The following is a 17,303-nucleotide window of genomic DNA, read 5'->3' as shown; positions in this document are numbered from 1 at the left end:
CACTCCTTCCCTCTGGTTTGGAGTCAGAAGGGCTTTACAAAGTCATTCTGCCTACAGCCACTGCTCCAGAGCATCAGTGCTCCCTGGCTATCACATGCTCTGCCTCTAGGACTGCTTCAGCAGCATGTTCCTGCCTAAATAATGCACCCAGGACAAAATTAAAGGCATGAAACCACTACAAAACAGGGAAGCATTTTTATCTCTCCAGTTTGCACACAGTACTCCATTTATATAAAGGTCTTACAACCACATGAGTAGTTTAGATGTCCACTGAAAACAAGATAACCCTTCTTAAAAAGGCATATTTTATGCACAGATCAAATTGTGCTGGTGTTTCCACTCCCCAGGTTCATTAAAGTTGAGGAATTGCCAGAGCAGCAAGTATTGAATGTGTCACAGCTGCAGTTAAGTAACTGTAAAGTTAAGTAAATCCCATGTTTTGCCATATCCTTGCAGGTGGAACAAGAGTGCTCCTTTTCACAGGGATCATGCTGAAGGCACTGAGAATGACAATTGTCACATCAAAACAAAGAAATGCTTTAAAAACTTCTACAGTCCAGGAGTCCAGTATTTCCAGTCTAACACATTAACAATGTACCATACTGCTGGGTACCTAATTACTGAGGTATTTTAATAAGAAAAAATTCACTGAACTAAACTCCTGAGCTGATTCTAAAAGTGATAATTTAGGGGAAAGCTAGTCAATAGATTATACTAAAAAACTGAAACATCATCTCAGTACTTAATTCTTTACACCGTTCTGCTCTTCTGACATTGTTAGCTGTCCACAATCCTAAAAACTAGTGAAGCACAGAAACCTGCACATTGTTCATGACTCAAATTTGAAAAAGGTTACTTTTGAAGGAGTGGTTTATGATTTGAGGGACAATTGCTCACCTCCAGGGTTAGACACTCAGTGGAAGATCTGCAGCTCCTGGAAACCAGGGCAGACTCACTGCCTTCAGCTACCCCAACCTGTGGCAGCTGAACTGAATCAGCAGCTGCACAAGCTGCTGGAGGATTAAAATATTAGGCTCTAAAACATGAAGTTGACGAGGGTGGAGAAGGTTTGAAGGAGTAAGAGTGTAAAAACTAATCTCTGTGAATGAAGTTTCCCCCACATCTACAATATGTAGCTGAGGCAGATATTTGCAAACTTTGGCAGTTCTGGCAGGAATATGAGACTCTGACACACTGTAATTCTAACACATACTGTAATTATACCTGCAAGAGCACACAGACACCAGATTTCCCAGCAGGAACTCAGGGAAGAACCCTGAGTCATGCTTTTGAGCAATGCTAACAAACTGGTGCCACAGCAGCTAATTAAGAGTTTCAGTCACATGTGCAATACTCAGCTGTCAAGAGTTTGGCTTGCTGAATGCATACGTAAAAATTGCACTGTGGCCATCTGTAACTGCTTTAAGCAGGGAAATTTCCACACAAAAACAGGAGTGTGGTTAATGCCAGAATGAACTAACTGGAAAGCACATTTCCAAACCCAGGGTTTTGCTATTTATCATAGCCAAACCATTTCTTTCCCCCTGTAGTGCGATAGCCTCGTGTGGAAACTTCTATTTTCAAGCTGTGAAAACAGAAATAGATTTTATACTTTGCTTTCACCAAACCTGAGCAGTGTTAACACAGAAGCAGATGTAAATGAGTGTGGAATTTGAACTTTCTCAGTGCACCCTAGCTTGGCAGGTATTGAGGGAGCACTCTGCCTCCCAGGGACAGCAGCAAAACTTGAAGGGAGAACAAATGGACAAAAAAAGCCAGATTTGGTAAAAGGGGATCAAAAGGCAGAGGGGTGTCTCAGTCTTGAGATGAGACCAGCAAAAATTATACAGGAGGAGAGAGAGAAAGACTAAAAATCCATTACTACCACTTCACTGCCCTGCAATAAAACCCAGCTGGACTGCTGAATGAGAAAACAGAAGTTCTCCATCACCTACCAACCATGAAAAATGCACCAGTACCTGAACCATTATCCCTCCATACGACCCCCAAAGCATTTCAAGTCCTTGGTTAGATTTTTCTTAAAGCTTGACAGCCATCAAAACAAGAACAGAGCCTCAAGAACCTGTGCACCTACTTTCTAAGTAGCCACTGCAACTTTATTTCAGACCACAATTATCTTTGCAGGATATTCTTATGAGAAGTGTGACTTTGAAATCTCTTCAGTCATTTTTAGCAGCCAGTGAATGGTGGAGCTCATGATAAATTTGATATTCTGTCAGCTACCTTTGCTGCTCCCAGGCAACTTCAGTACATACCTGAAGAAAAGATTCCACCACAGCAACATTTAATGAGCAAGTAAGTGACGTTTAGCTGTGAGAAAAATAGGGCAATGAGACAAAAAGCCTGCAGGATATTCTGGGGTCCTGGACCAGAGAGAAAGCTTTGCTTAGCTTCAGGCAGAAAAAGTGGAAAAGAATAAAAAGATAGAAGTCCAAGGGAATAAGCTATAGGATGCTTATAAAATCATGAAAAGAATGAATACACACCTCACTGACCAAGCAAATGGCATACGGTACCTCCCCAGCTTGCTGCAGAACTGTTTATTGGATTTTAACACTTTCTGTGCACACTGCAAAAAAGGAAATGTCAATTATTTCATCAGTATCATTATAACATCCTAAATGCTGCATAAAATACATCCAACTGAAGAGGCTACAGTGTCCTACCACAATTTGGCCTGATATTGTTCACAACAAAAGGGTTCTGGATTGGGCAGCAGGGATATCACAAGATGAATATGATGCTGCTGACAAATTAAGCCCTGTCACCACTCCTTCATTCAGAACTGCATTGAAGTTGTTATTGCAGTTTTCTGTGACTACCCAATGCAGGTGCAGTGCAGCTCTCAGAGACAGAGAGGTGCCTACCCCAACTTTGCTCCTGTACAATGTTCCACAGCTCATAATTTCTGAAACATTGCTGAAACAGAACATCCCTGTACTAAGGCAGAACCAGCACAGCAATGCACCACAGATGGACTTGCAAGCTGCAGACAAAGTGGAGCTTCATCCGTCCAGCCAGTGGAAGCTGGACATTTGCTTTCTGAAGCATGGGGCTCCCAGGAGCCTGTCCTGTTCAGGAACCTGAGATTTGTCAGCACAAATTGCAATGCCTGCAGCAGGCTGAAGCTCACAGAGCAGGAAATGATGCTCCTGTTACATTACCTTAAAGGAATCAGGATTCTTAATGTAAGGCTCAGCACTGCTGGCAATGTTTCCCGTAAGCACCTTTTCTATTTTTGCCACCAGTACAATCTCAGAGTGAGGATTACTTATGGAGAAAAGAGCCTGTGGATAAAAGGGAGAACAGTTCAAAAGTATACAGTGATACTGAAGAAAAGAAATACTGCCAGTGCTCTCTGCTGATGGAAAGAGTAACACACCAAATCCAGAAAGGATTAGTAAGGATTATCATCTCTAATTATTCAACACAGCCAGATGGAAAAGACAATCTCTGTGCTATTGCTGAAGTCAGCAGACAAGGTGATTCAAGTCTTGACTGATTCAAGTCAAAAAGCAGTGTGACCATGTTAGTATGGCCTAAGCCAACTGTTCCTCTTGGGCAGCACCTAAGAGCTGACCCCAGGGCAATGAAAGGAGGAGAAAAGGTAACACATGCTGTTTCAGGCCACAGCTTATGGCAACAGCAAGAATGTGGAAGCACTTTGAGATTATTGCAGCATCTAGGTGCTGCTTGGAGTTGTGATTTTGTTTGGCTGGTTGGGAGACGTCAGCAAATGAACCCAAACAGCACAGGGAATATTCTCTAAACAAGAGACACTTGCTTTTATCAGTTCTGACAGTAAATGGTCTATACAGGAAGCTCAGAATGCAAGTGGCTCCATACAACTGACACACAAATGAGAATTTTGTTGAAAACAAGGAGATAACATGCAAAAGCTCTCCAATGAAAAGGAACATTACCAAACTAAAATAAGTCACACAAGTCACTAAGCCATGCAAGTCACATGTGGAATACCTGTTTGGGGTATTTCAGCCACTCTTCTGGGAACCCTTTGACATGTGGCTCTTCCATTTCATTTGAGTCAATATTTTCAACTGCACCATTTTCCAATGGACTTGAGGAACCTGAAATCATCTGTCTAACCAAAGTGTGGTTCAAATCCACATGAAAATCAGCAGAGATCTTCCTGCCATCCCTGACATCATACAGTGCTACGCTCACAAAGAAAGGCTCTACCTGCAGAAAACACCAGAAATATAATACAGTGATAACTGAGAGAATGGGGGTAAAGGCTATCTTCTAATGGGTTTCTGCAACTAGAAAAAAAAAGAAAGTAAACAAATATTATTTACAAATTATGAGATACATTAAAAATACATGTCCACACACACCCTAGATTAGTTTCCAGCCATGCAATTTTAGGGGCTTTTAAAGAAAGCTTTTTAACAAGGTGCCAGAAGAGGAGCTGACAGCTTAGGAACTCAAACAATCAAAACCAAATATACAACTAATTATTAGAGTAAATGAATAGAACCCCAGAAAACACAGAGCAGGATTTTTAAAGTGTAAATTGAGAGTCATTATAAGAGAGGGAAGAGCAAGTGTGGGCTTTCCAGGGATTGTCAGAAATGCAACACAAAGATGACAAATGTAAGGGGATGGAAAATGTTTACTGGTACAAACACAAAAGCGTGGGTGTATTATTCTGTGGGGAACACATGTTCCATTTTGCTGGGAAACCAAGAGCATTCAAACCCCTCTGACAGTGCCCACTTATCCTATGGCAGAGTACCAGGGAATTCAGTCCTGTGACTCAAAGTAACCTCCTAAGAGCATCCATAGTTCTGACAGAATAAATCAGCCTCAGGATAACACCACCTGAGCTGTCCAGAAACCAGAACCTTAAAAGTGTGGAGATCAAGAGCAGTGCATAGCAGGTACAATGCCCTTTGCTTTTCCAGCCTCTGCAGGGAATATTGCATGCCCTTGGTGCAGTTATCATGGCTTTATTTAAACAGTTATTCCAGTCTGCCAAAAAAAGATATTGATTACATCATGCTGAATGTGCACTCACTGTAGAGGTCATCTTCAAATGAAAAACAAACAAATCAACAAACAAAATCAATGCCTCATATGTAATATATGAAAGTGGAGTTGCTGGGACACTGATGGCTCATAACTTAACTGCTTCAGAGGAGAATTAACTAAAAGCTATAGACTGACATCAACATCTCAATTTTCCCAGCTCTTTTTTTTTTTTTTTTTTACAGTAAGAATAAGCAAAATGTTCTGTTTTGTCCCAGTTTTAGCTGGATTTTTCCACTAGATGAAACAGCTTGTCCTTTCTATTTTGCCTCCTCTCCTGTAACTTTATCTGCTTGGTTCCTTGTCTCTCCCTGAAAAACAACAAAAAACCCCAGTTCACCAGCAACTGATATTCCACTGCCTCCCTACATAGGTCTTGGCAGTTGAAACTTCTTATAGCAATTGTTAAGAATCCTCAAGGTTTGAAACATTTTTAATCCTTCACTGAACTGTAGCTAAAAGTCTGCAATATAAATCAGCTTCAAAATATCTATTGAAAAGTTAATCAGTTTTGTTATTTAGTCCAAAGGGAGCACTATGCATGTGTGACACAGCTTTCCTTTCACTTCTCTCTCCAAACTAACACATGTATGAAAAAAAAAAAAACCAAAAAAACCAACAATCCAACCAAAAATAGAAAGAAAAAAAAAAGCACAGAGAAATAAGAAAAGCTTACATTGGTTGTGGGATCATTTTCATTTTCAGTAACACAGGCCTGGAGATTCAAACTGAGGGATTTGCAGGTAACCAGGATCCTCTTTGCAGGCTTTTCTTCAAATGGCTTTATCACTGAGTTTGTCCCTGGAAACTCCTTTTTCTGAGGATTCAGTGCCTGAAATAAGTAGGGAAATTTGTTATACATAGGAAAAAGTATCATATTCCAAAATAAAGTAAGCTTTTTAAAGGTCTTTGCAACCAGTGAAACACCTGAAAACCTCAAAAGTCACTGTTGGTCTCTTCATATTACTACAGTAAACGAGCATTATTCCTAATTTATAGATTAAAAAGCAAACCAAAAAGATTTTCTGAGGACAGATATAATTTCAGAATCAGAATTAGGGATTTAAATTAGTTTCCTATAATTTTAGAACATACTTTTTTTCTTGTTTGCTTACTTTTTCTAAAACTTCAGCTTTTAACTTCTTCATATAGATTAAGAACCCTCACATTTTCAGATTATTAACAGCACATTTTAAAATGAGATTCCAGGCATTCCCCGTTACTTATATACCACATCACTATTTTAATTTGCTTAATACTTTGAATAAAGGTCTTATAGTTGATTGACATCAGGCTCAAGTTTAAATACACACTGATCCCAATGTTACTTAAGCCTTCTTTTTAACTAAAATAAAATTTCCATTTAAATCACATTCAGTGCAAGAAATAACTTTATTTTGAATCCTGACATTAAATGCTAAACTTTGCTTTAATGCTTGTTTGAAACTAATTCTGAGCTTAGCTCAGCTGGGCTGGATGACCTCCAGAGGTCACTGCCATCCTCAGCCATCCTGCAGCCCAAGGGCAGAGCCTGTACAGAAGAAATCTCTGTACAGCTCCCCTCCCTCTTCACTGCTGAAGCCTTGGCTATACCCAGCTGCTTGCTGAAGTTCAACTCACTCACTCACAGTTCAACCTGTGTTTTAAAACTTCTAAGATTTAACATGAAAAAACTAAATATTGCTTACTGCTATATCAGGATCCAAAGAGAATAGGTTCAGTCGCTCTGTATTTCGAGAGGCTTTCACTGTTTCTTCTGTTTCTGTGATGTACTGTGGTGACAGATAATAAATTAGTTTTCTGCACAAGAACAGAAATCCATAGAGCTGTTAGGCTTCTAAATGAGTGATCAATGCTTCACTCAGAACAACATTTCCCCCTTCTGCAGCAGTTATCCCCAAGCAACTCCAAGCACTCCTTGTTTGTGAAGCAGGGCTTTTCAGGCCATGACACACTTCCAAGGAATCCCAAAATAGATCAATTAAGTAATTCAAGTTTTTGTATGTTCACATATCCTGTCCATTATCATTGTTGGGCCTCCCCAATGCAGGGAATGATGTGCTCTGACTCCTTGAATCTGAAGGCTGAACAACTGCTTATTAAGATAAGTTATATTACACTAATACTATAACAAATTACATACTAAAGAGATACTACACTACACAAAAAGAACACTAAAGAAAAACCTGTGACTGTCTGAGACAGCCAGGACACAGCTTTGACCTACTTGGGCAAGGAATCAAAACAACCTCCACTGGTGTCCAATTAACAAATCACTTTGAGTCAACAATCTCTGTAACACATTCCACATGTGCAAAACAGGAGCACTGAATAGAGATAAGAATTGTTCTCTTCTCTCTGTGCTTCTCACTGCCTTCCCCAGAAAAATCCTGGGAGAGAGTTGTTCTTGCTGCTCTCTGCGAAGAGAGCTGCAGTCACAATCCACTGAGGAAGATGTCAGATCTCTGCACCAAAATCAGTTTAGAGATTCCCAAGCTGAGGGAAATAAACCCCACCAAACCAGCCCCACAGAAAAACACCTGAGCCAGGAGAGGGCAGAAGGGGAGCAGCAGATGCCACCCAGCCTCCCAGGCTGAGCAGGCACAGACTGCAGTGTCACCCAAAGGGAAGGCTGGCACTCCCCTCCCACCCACCCTCTGCCACAGGGACCATCAGACATACCCATTTCCTTTCTGACACATGCTTAAGTCAATAGCAAGCTCTCTGACAAAACCAGCTTCACCTTCTGAAGCCACCTGGTGCTTTCCTACCCTACCTTCTAAAAGTTTATCCCTACGTCTAACTGCAAAAACCTTTTTCCTCACTAGTTAAGATCATTTATCCAATATGTAAAGTAAGCCCTACACATTCCCTTCCCCTTAAAGATCCCATGGGATATTTCAATTGCTCAATTCCTTCAGTCTTTCTTTGCACATTTTCTCTAACTTTAAAAAAAATTAAAAAAAATCTAATCTCTGAAATATTAAAAGAGTGTCCATCTTTTCTGGTTGCCTAGGACTGAGCACCACCCTTAGCTGACATGGCAGAGGATATTCTCTTGGTCAGTGTTTCCTGTCTCCCACAACATCATGGTATTGCCAGTACACATCAAGTACCAAGCAGCAGCAGCCCAGCAGGACCAAGAGCTCTGTGCTCACTTGCTAGCATGCACTGCCCATGGCCTGACCTGCAGAGGAGCACTGGGTGTGGCTCTGGTAGCCTGGTTTAGACAGAGATGGGACCAGGATGTTCATCTGCCACGGAACAGGGAAAGGCCACAGAACACTGCTGCAGCCAGGCCTGTAGAGCCAGGGTGGGGGAACAGGAATTACCCATAAAAAGGGCAAAAAAAGCATCAGAAAACAAGCTGACCATCTCCTATAGCCTTCCAGGCACCAGTGGTCTTTGAGATATCTGCATCAACTAAACCATTAGAAGGAACCTACCCACACACAAGATGATCAGACACTTCTGTTGCCCTTAATACATAAACTCGGATATATTTCATTTCATTCTGTTTTTATTTTGCTTGGTGATCTGATTTTATTTTGCTTTTTCACATTCTAGGTGACCACTTCACATTTACGAATATGACCTACAGTAAAATTATGTCCTCAATTGCACAGACAGCTTTCAGTTCAAATCTGTGTGACATCCTCAAACAGCATTTGGCTCTGTAGGCAGGCAGCATCTACAGCAGCTCACTGGCAGAAGGCTACAAACAGATTGTGCACTCGTTTAAGAGAAAGCAGTGAAGCATTTCCAATCTAGCTTTTCATTTAAAAGCTTCTTAGCACCATACACAATTATCTCATCCACATGAAGCAGTTTATGAGCTCTAGAGGACAAAATGCCTCTCCTGGTAGCACATGCATCTTTCAGTGAAGTTACAGAAGGCAATGAGCAGTTCAGAGCTCACTTCCCTGCCAGTCACACAGGAAATCTTGGCTCTCTCCAAGGGCCAGATTCTACTGAAATGCAGCTCAGATGAGCAAATATTTCACACATAACTGAGGGGACTGTACCCTTACTGACTTGACAGGTCTAAATCAAATTAGATTTGATTTATATCAAAAAAATCTCTCTTTGTATCTGATGGATATTTTCTTACTGAAACAAAAGGATGAGTCGCTCAGGAAGGATTATTTCTGTCACTTGTTGTGTCTCTAACAATTGTAATAGACTGTGCTATATTTTTCAACCTTTCAGAATACTGATGATCAGGTATTGGCAGGCATTTTTCACCTAGGAAGTCCTTTCCACTAGACTTGTAAAGAAAAGTGTAACATCCATTACTTTGGCGAAGTCTGGGTGCAAGGTGTTCTCTGAAGAATCTGCCTCTTCTTGAGAGCAATCATAATTCACTGGAACTTCTGCAGGGTCTTGAAGAGAAGGAAAAATAAATACAAAATGGTTTTATTATCCTTGCTATTACCATAGGGTTTAAAAGATAAATCTCCATATTTCCATGTCATTTCTTTTTACTCCCTTCAGACTCATCATCTCTCCAAATGGAAGCAATGCTCTGTAAACCTCTGTCCTCCTCAACCTCATCTCTCACTGCTGCTCACTCTTAATCTAAATTTAAGCTCCCAAACAACAGGCCTGACTACTCAGTGAACCATCCCACACATTCACCCATGACAAATATTCACACCCACAACCAAGACACCTTTTCCTCTCAGTCCCTTCTGACGCAACACCAGGGGTTTACATCAACCAAGAGCTTTGGGATTCCCATAAAGGGAGCAGTGAGGCAGGCAGGACCTGGCCTCTCTCTGGGGTCTCTGTTACACAGTCTGCACTCCATGAGCTGCAAACCTATGGGTGCAGAGAACAGCACTGAACACGAGCCCTGAGCTTTACCCAGCTCAGCAGAGAGGGCTCTGTTCTCCTGCTGTAATTCAGCCCCATGTGAAAGAAGTCACTACAGTCACTTAGGGCTCTTCTTGCCAAGGAAACCTCATGTTTTTTTACAAATTAACTCTACAGCACATTCCTGTTGCTTGTTATCAGCTTTTTTATCAGTAGAGACTTCTGGTTTTGGTTAGCCTGTGTTTTTGACCTCTTATGCACATATTTCTTCCTGTTTTATTAATATTCCTTATGGATCACATTTTCAAAAGTACTCCTCTGATTCTGAAGTGCAAGTCTCTTGTGCCTCCAAGTTCTAAAAACATCTTTGTCTATATGAGTATCCTGTCCTTCCAAAATTAGAACTTACTATAAACATCAGGGTAGAGAGTTCAATTAGCTCTGAACATCCCTAAGATTCAGATGCATATGGATGCAAAGCTTTGACTCAGCTGAGAGCACACACATTTTACATCTGTATTAAGGTTTCAAGTGTTTTCAGCCTTAGAATTTCATCTGGAGTGCATCCAAACTGTATGTGGATTTATTAGGTGGAGGAATGAGTTACTGCCACATGAAGACTGCAGTATAACAGAGCATCCAATTCTTTCTTCCACTGTGAGAGCATAATATGCAAGCTCAAAAAAGCAAGAAGCAAAAGTCAATAAGCTTTCAGAGAAAGAGCCATATACCACAGCTGGTTTTTTTTCTTTTAAATTATTAGCTCCAATTTTTAAAGAAAGCATAATGTTCGAAAAAGAACTGCTCAAACCACTCTCCAGCACAAAACTTATTTAAACCTTCAGTGTTCCAGGACAGTAAAACACAAAGTACCAGCAAGATCACTGACAGAGAGGACTAAATATAAAAAAGAGCTGCATATGCAAAGTGGAGCCACGTTGCTCCTGCTGACTTTGTGGGAACAGCTTTACCTCCCCTCCAGCCATTTGAAAATGATCTGAGGGGAGTTAGCTGAAATTGTTCAGGGATTGCCAAGACTGGAGCTGCTTCATCAGGAATCAATAGGTACAGAATCCATTACAGACTCAGGCAGTTAAAATGATTAAATACTCATGTGAAGGTTCCACTTTTTTCACTTGTTTAAAAAACCCCCGGCAATAGAAGAGATTTTTCACTCTTACCAAGTCTCAGATCAGTGAGATCTGCACTCTTCCTCTCCTGAATGGTTCCCTCTGGATTTATTTGCAGGATTTTGTTGAGAGTAAAAATCCAGTCATCCATATCCTGCTCATTTTCAGCTGCCAGCACAAAGTATGTGAGGTCATTCATCTTCAGCTCAAAGGCATGTTTCCTGAGCCTGTTATTCTGTTGGAACAAAAGGAAAATAAAAATAAGCACTAGAACTAATACAGAAAGGTACTGAAAAAGGCATCCATCTGATGGACTTGTCTATGGCCACTCCTTGAAAATGACATTTAAGCAAACTTCAGTGGCTTTAAAGAAAATTTAAACAGTGTGATACTAACACAAATTTCTGTCATTTGTGCATTTAAGAGCTTCTGTGGCCAGACATATGTTCTATATTTTGCCACAGAAATCTAAACTATGGACAATAGTTCAGCAGGGAACACCTCCCATGTAGATCAATAACAAAACCCCTGGTCACAAAATTCAGCACTGGTACACAAGCTGGAGTGGTCTGGAGAGAATAGCTCTAAAAAACAAGCTCTTGCACTTGACCAGCCCATCAGACACCCAAAAAGATAAATCAAAGTATTGCTAAGTCATATAAATATTTGGGGGAGAGTGGGAACAGGACTTTCCAGAAGATTGCAACAGGACAAATTCCTGCACAGTAACCATTACAGTGGGTACTTCCCACATCTACTTTTGCCTTAGAAGGATTTTAAAAACAACTTAGGGGATTTCAACAGTTTTTCACAAAAGGCAAAGGTGAGGTATAGTGCTGCTCAGTCATTGCAATGCTATCCTTTTCCAGCACAAAATAAGAACAAATGCCCAGTATACTGGGAATAGATTGAGTCCTGAGAGCTGCTCTCTGTCACCAGATTTTACCTGCAGGAGATGAGAAATCTATCAGTTTCTGTCATAAGAATTAACAGGTACTTAGCTACTGAAACAGCTCAAACAAACCAAATAAAGTGATGGGATCTAACAAAATGTGATTCATTTCTCAAATTTACCCAATTAGTGAGGCACATATCTCTTAGTCCTAAGGAAGCAGTTGCATCAATTTTCTCTCCTTCTTGCTTATATCTGAGAGAACAGCAAAGTGTTTTATCCCCTACTGTTTTACTGAACTTTTAAAGCTGACTGATACTGGACATCAGTGCCACCATTTTGATTTCAATATTTCAGAAGATTGCTGATAATTTTTTTAATCTATTGCTGATAGATTCAGATTGTTGATAGATTTAACCTTGGAGTGATGATGACAAATGAAAAAAAAATCTCCCACCCCATAACTGGTCATTTCACTCCATTTTTTTCTTCCTTAACAGTCCCAAATGACATCACAGGGGTCTCCTGTAGTTCTGCATACTGGAAGTATTTTTCTGCACAGTTCTATATGAACAAGTTAATAAGAGGTTTCTAAGCCAGATGGTGAGATGACAGTGATGTTTTAAGAGGAACAGAGGCAGAATCTGATACTGATTAGCAGAGGAGGATGAGAACCCAGGACACTGAGAAGCAAGTTCCATGAACATTTTTTTCCAGCAGCAGAGATGATTTAGAAGATTCCTACCCAATCTGTTGCTAATCACTTGCTCCAGTTCTTATTGTACATGTCATGACCCAGATCAGGAATCACTTAAGACTGAACTACTTCTTCTGGAGCTACCTGGGTCAATGGGGTCAGACAAATCCTGGCTTTTCCAACTGACTTGGGATTGTCTCTGTGCATATGTGTGCACGTGTGCTATTTTTCAGTTCTGCTACTGGAAATTCTCCTGATAGGAAATAATTTTCCTCTCAAGTACTTTATAGAGGTGAATATTCTTTCAGGGTTATAAATTTTAATTCATCAAGTGCAGAGTAAGAGCAGGCTTGGGTTTTGTAGCAATTGGTTCTTGGGTGTTCAGTATTTATCCTGATCCTGAATTTACTCCTCTCCTCCAATCATACATTCAAGATTATGTAAAACAAGGACTAAAACTTCACTAAAACCTGTTACATATATATAAAATTATAGAAGGGCTTGACCAAGAGCTAAAAGTTCAACAAAACTATGAGCTATGCCAAGGATCTTAGGTAATGGCCACTTAAAACTTTCAAAGCCAGATTACTTATAAAGTATATTATGTACACCAGTTTATGCACAATCTATAAAGAATACTCTGTTTCAATTTTACTTCAGATAAGAGAAAAGCATTTAAAATTAATGGGTTTATTTTCTATTTTATATATTGCCCTTTATGACATGGCCAAGATCTTTAAATCAGGTACTGAAAGACTATCAGACATTATCTAATACAGCAATACATTTTGCATGCTGAACCTTAAAAACATCAGGCAGGGCAGGAAAACTTCAATATCCACTTTTCCATCTGCACTTCAGACTTCTGGCAAGCAGATGAGATCTACAGCAAAGTCTTTGTTTCAAATCTAAGGCCAACTATTTTACCTTCCTGATCAGTTAAAAGGAAAAAAAAAAAAAAACCCAAAACCAACAATGTACCATTTCTCAGTTTGCTCCTCTATAAAACTCCTTCCATATGGCATATAGACCTTAACTTGTAATCTTCAACAATTAATTTCAAGTTCAAAAAATTTCTTCCAGAAAGAAGTAATACAAAATTCAAAAAAGAGACTATGAATGAGTTATAAATGAAACATCAGGCTAAGTCTAATGCCTGCAGGCTCATTCTTCCAAACCAACGGATTGTTTTGGAAGCATTTTGTATTTTATCTGGAGATGATTTCTCTGGGATATTTACTACAATTTTGATATTCTATCTCAATCAAACAGGAGCTCAAAACAGAGCTAGGCATAGCTGCTGTCATGGGTTTTTAGCAAACGCACAAGTGCTAGTGGTATCTTGCTCTAAAGGGGTTTAGAGGTAAGGGATGGACATCACAACCAAGAAAACTTCTTGTTTATCAAGGGCCTTCCCTTGTGTTACCTGAAAGGTTTCTTTCAAAGCAATCCTCAAATCAGCCTGCCCAGTACTGTTACACATCTTTACTGGTTAAGTTGTCAAGTATGGATTAAATAAAAGGCATTTCCCTATTCACAGAAATATTGGGCTAGATCCCTCAATAGTCACATACCATTCAAGGTAACCTCTTGTTTAGAATGGAACAACAGAAAATCAGAAATATAATATTAGAATGAGAGCCAAGGAAGAACAAGATGGGAAAAAAAATGCTAAGAACAAAGTCTAAGGGTAACAAAAGGGAAAAAATGATTTAGACATTTCTAGGTAACAAACAATAAGGTTCTGTCCTACCTGATGCCATTAAGACTCTTTATCATCTCCAAAAGTGCTGACCTTCAAGGGGGCTCAGGACACAAGATTGATTTCACACTTGCCCAACAGGCAGTGCTTTGTAACCTGAATCTCTTTACCCCACAACAAGCAAGCATGCTCTTAGTAAGCATGAGGTAAAATCTGACATATCAGAAAACAATTTCAGTGAAACCCCTCCTGAAAATTTCACAGTATTTTTTTCTCATGTTTGCCATGGACAAAGAGTGTGTGCATGGTCTGGTACCATAATTCAGCTGTGCTTTTTTGTAACTTGTCAGCCTGAGCATCTGCATCAAATTAAAGAGCAAAACCATTGGTGCTTTATTTCCTGAAACTGCTAATGAGACCATTAATCTGCTAATGAACGCGTTCTTCCACTTGCCTTTTTAAACCCTACACCCGAAACACTACAATGAAATAAACTGAAACTTACCTGTACAACTCCCGTGCAAGAATCCAAAAAAATACATCCCTTTGGCTCCTTTGAGATTTTTTCATCTTTATAAAAATTCATAATATATGAGTTATCTGACAACTGGGTCAGCTGGAAGTAGCGCTTTTTGAAGGACTGCAGGGGTGGGAAAGAAGCAGCATGAAAATTGTTGCACTGCAAATTATTTTCACTGGCACTTTATTCACAGGGTTTAAATAACAGGAAACTCCTGACTCCATTTCAATCACTATTCTGCAGACAAGTGAAATATTACTTTATTATCATTTAAAGCAATATGATTAAACCTGAGATATAAACAATGTAATCAACCCTGAGCTATAAATAGCTAAGTGACAATGGCAAAAAAGTGTGCCTCTGTGGGGAAAAGAAACACAAATGGAATAAAGAAAGAATAACGCTGTTTCCTTACCCGAACAGTAATGCTATTGTTGACAGTGCTGTTGAAATTCCCTTTATAAAGCCATCCAGACTTGTAAACTCCTGCTGCTAATCCTCCTCCTCCTCCACCACCACCACCTTTAGAAGATGAGTGGGATGTTGTGTCCTGCAGGGAAGACAAGGTTAAAATTGCACAGACTTGTTTTCTGAATTCCAAGACAAAAAAACTGTAATGTGTGAATATCTGCTTGATAACAAATAATCACCCTTTAATTCCTTCTGAAATAAGACATTATTAGTAGCCCTCCCCATACGTGGGATGACATGAGACAAAGCTGTTCCACTAATTTCAGAGCTATTGAAAGTATGAAGAATTTTATAGGAGATAATGACCCTCCATTATCATGCTTTATTTGATATTAAAGTAATAAATAACTTCCCCAGCAGAAAAAACAACCCATGCCAAAACCAGAATACATACTTCATCCTTATCCACATCTTCATGATCGATTTCAAAGGAATGCGACGGCAGCTTCTCTGGTCTACATTCACTTCTGGCAGGGGGGAAAATGTATTTATTGGTTTAATAAAAACAAATAATGTACCTGCTATTTCAGGGAGGTAACCATACTGAGCCCTCACTGCAATGTCAGTACACCTTTTGCTGTGATCCTATTGTCTCCTTTAAAACCACGACATTTTAAAATACCTTTTTCCTAAGCCACATGTATCTTTTTCCCCTGAGACTCTGAAGCTATAACAGCTCTATACAAATGATAAAATACCAATTCTTGGTCTCTTTGCTGCTCTTCCATCACAATGGGCAACAAACCCAAAACAATTTCCAAAGAGATATTCTATTCAAGGCTGGCAAAGGAAGGAGACTGAGCTCTTAAACAGATTTCTAAACCAAGGCCATTAGAACTTTCATCTTAAAGCTTCTATATAATTTCATGATATCAAGATTTTTCTGTCTATTCTATATGAACACAGCCTTCAAGCAATTTTTCACAAGATATAGATGTCTTTTTTATTTGATGCCATTTATGTTCTTTATACTGTATACTCAAACCCACAACTGAATATGAAAAAGCAAACCACTTAAGCATTTGCTTAATTTTAAGCACATAAATAACTGTACTTAGGCCCAGAGTACTCATGCTGCAGAATTAAACAGTATGTAACAGCCAAATGCTCACGAGAAAAATTCAAGAGTATTTTTAAATGGAAAAATTAGATTTTTCAGTGCCCTGAAAAATTCCAGTACTGTTTTCAAATTCCTGAAGATTACAAACCTCATCCTGAAAACCTTCAGTTGTGATATGAAAACCTAAAAGAGTTTTCATGCTAAAAGCTATTATTTATTAGGAAGATTGACTTTTCCAGAATAAAAAATTAAAACAAAAAAAAACCCAGAAAAGATAACTTTGACCTTTTTCATTTTTATTCATTCATACATAAAGTACAGATAATGAAGATCAGCCTAATGAGCAATACCTATCTCCTTTCATTTTCCCCATTTCAAAACCAGTGTTCCCATTAAGTCCCCATACCACCAAAAGTGCACAGAGAACATGAGAGTGTTTCATTCCCTCTTTGGTTTGTTCCACTTTTGCAGTTTATTTACTGCAAAAAACTGATCAATGTTTTGAATAAAACAACATTTACAATCTACTGGCATTTTGAGATCTGTAAAGCTTTAATAGTCAGAATATTTGTGATGGAAAACCACCGCAGGTTTTCCAATGCAACCAAAGGCAGCTGTTAAAAATTCTTTTACAAAAAAGAGGCACCAGACCTGAAATATCAACCAAGTATTCCAGGTTTCCTCTAAACAGCAGCAAAAGCTTTGCTGATGACTCTTTCTGTTCCCAGGCAGTCAGCACAGCACACACTAAGCAACCCCTAAACTATTCCCACCCATCCACTTGCTCAAGAAGCAAGAACACACCGGCACAAAGCATAAAACATGGTGTAAAAGAGGTAGTGAGAGCTCACAGAGAGGAATTTAAGGGGTTAGAAAGAGCTGAGAAAAACCTCCAAGGAGGAACACACTCAGAGAAAAACCAAACCATTGCTAAATATTTTGATCC

The 17,303-nt window shown here is 39.4% G+C and overlaps 1 protein-coding gene across 10 annotated transcripts in view; it reads right to left on the bottom strand.

The window, feature by feature from the left end:
* Nucleotides 1–17,303, bottom strand: part of DOCK10 (dedicator of cytokinesis 10) — a 135,718-nt gene that overhangs the window by 49,725 nt on the left and 68,690 nt on the right. For all 10 annotated transcript variants that reach the window (XM_050978018.1, XM_050978020.1, XM_018913059.3 and 7 more), the window contains exons 5-14: nucleotides 15,692–15,764; nucleotides 15,242–15,376; nucleotides 14,812–14,946; nucleotides 11,067–11,250; nucleotides 9,367–9,452; nucleotides 6,759–6,842; nucleotides 5,747–5,902; nucleotides 4,000–4,221; nucleotides 3,186–3,308; nucleotides 2,508–2,590 (exon numbers count right to left, since the gene is read on the bottom strand). In XM_050978018.1, coding sequence (XP_050833975.1) covers nucleotides 2,508–2,590; nucleotides 3,186–3,308; nucleotides 4,000–4,221; nucleotides 5,747–5,902; nucleotides 6,759–6,842; nucleotides 9,367–9,452; nucleotides 11,067–11,250; nucleotides 14,812–14,946; nucleotides 15,242–15,376; nucleotides 15,692–15,764 — 1,281 coding nt within the window. The remainder of the gene's footprint in view (nucleotides 1–2,507; nucleotides 2,591–3,185; nucleotides 3,309–3,999; nucleotides 4,222–5,746; nucleotides 5,903–6,758; nucleotides 6,843–9,366; nucleotides 9,453–11,066; nucleotides 11,251–14,811; nucleotides 14,947–15,241; nucleotides 15,377–15,691; nucleotides 15,765–17,303) is intronic.

This window comes from Serinus canaria, chromosome 9, assembly GCF_022539315.1.
Source record: "Serinus canaria isolate serCan28SL12 chromosome 9, serCan2020, whole genome shotgun sequence".
NCBI lineage: Eukaryota > Metazoa > Chordata > Aves > Passeriformes > Fringillidae > Serinus > Serinus canaria.
The sequence above is the reverse complement of the archived record's forward strand: the minus strand, read 5'-3'. Positions and strand labels throughout refer to the sequence as shown.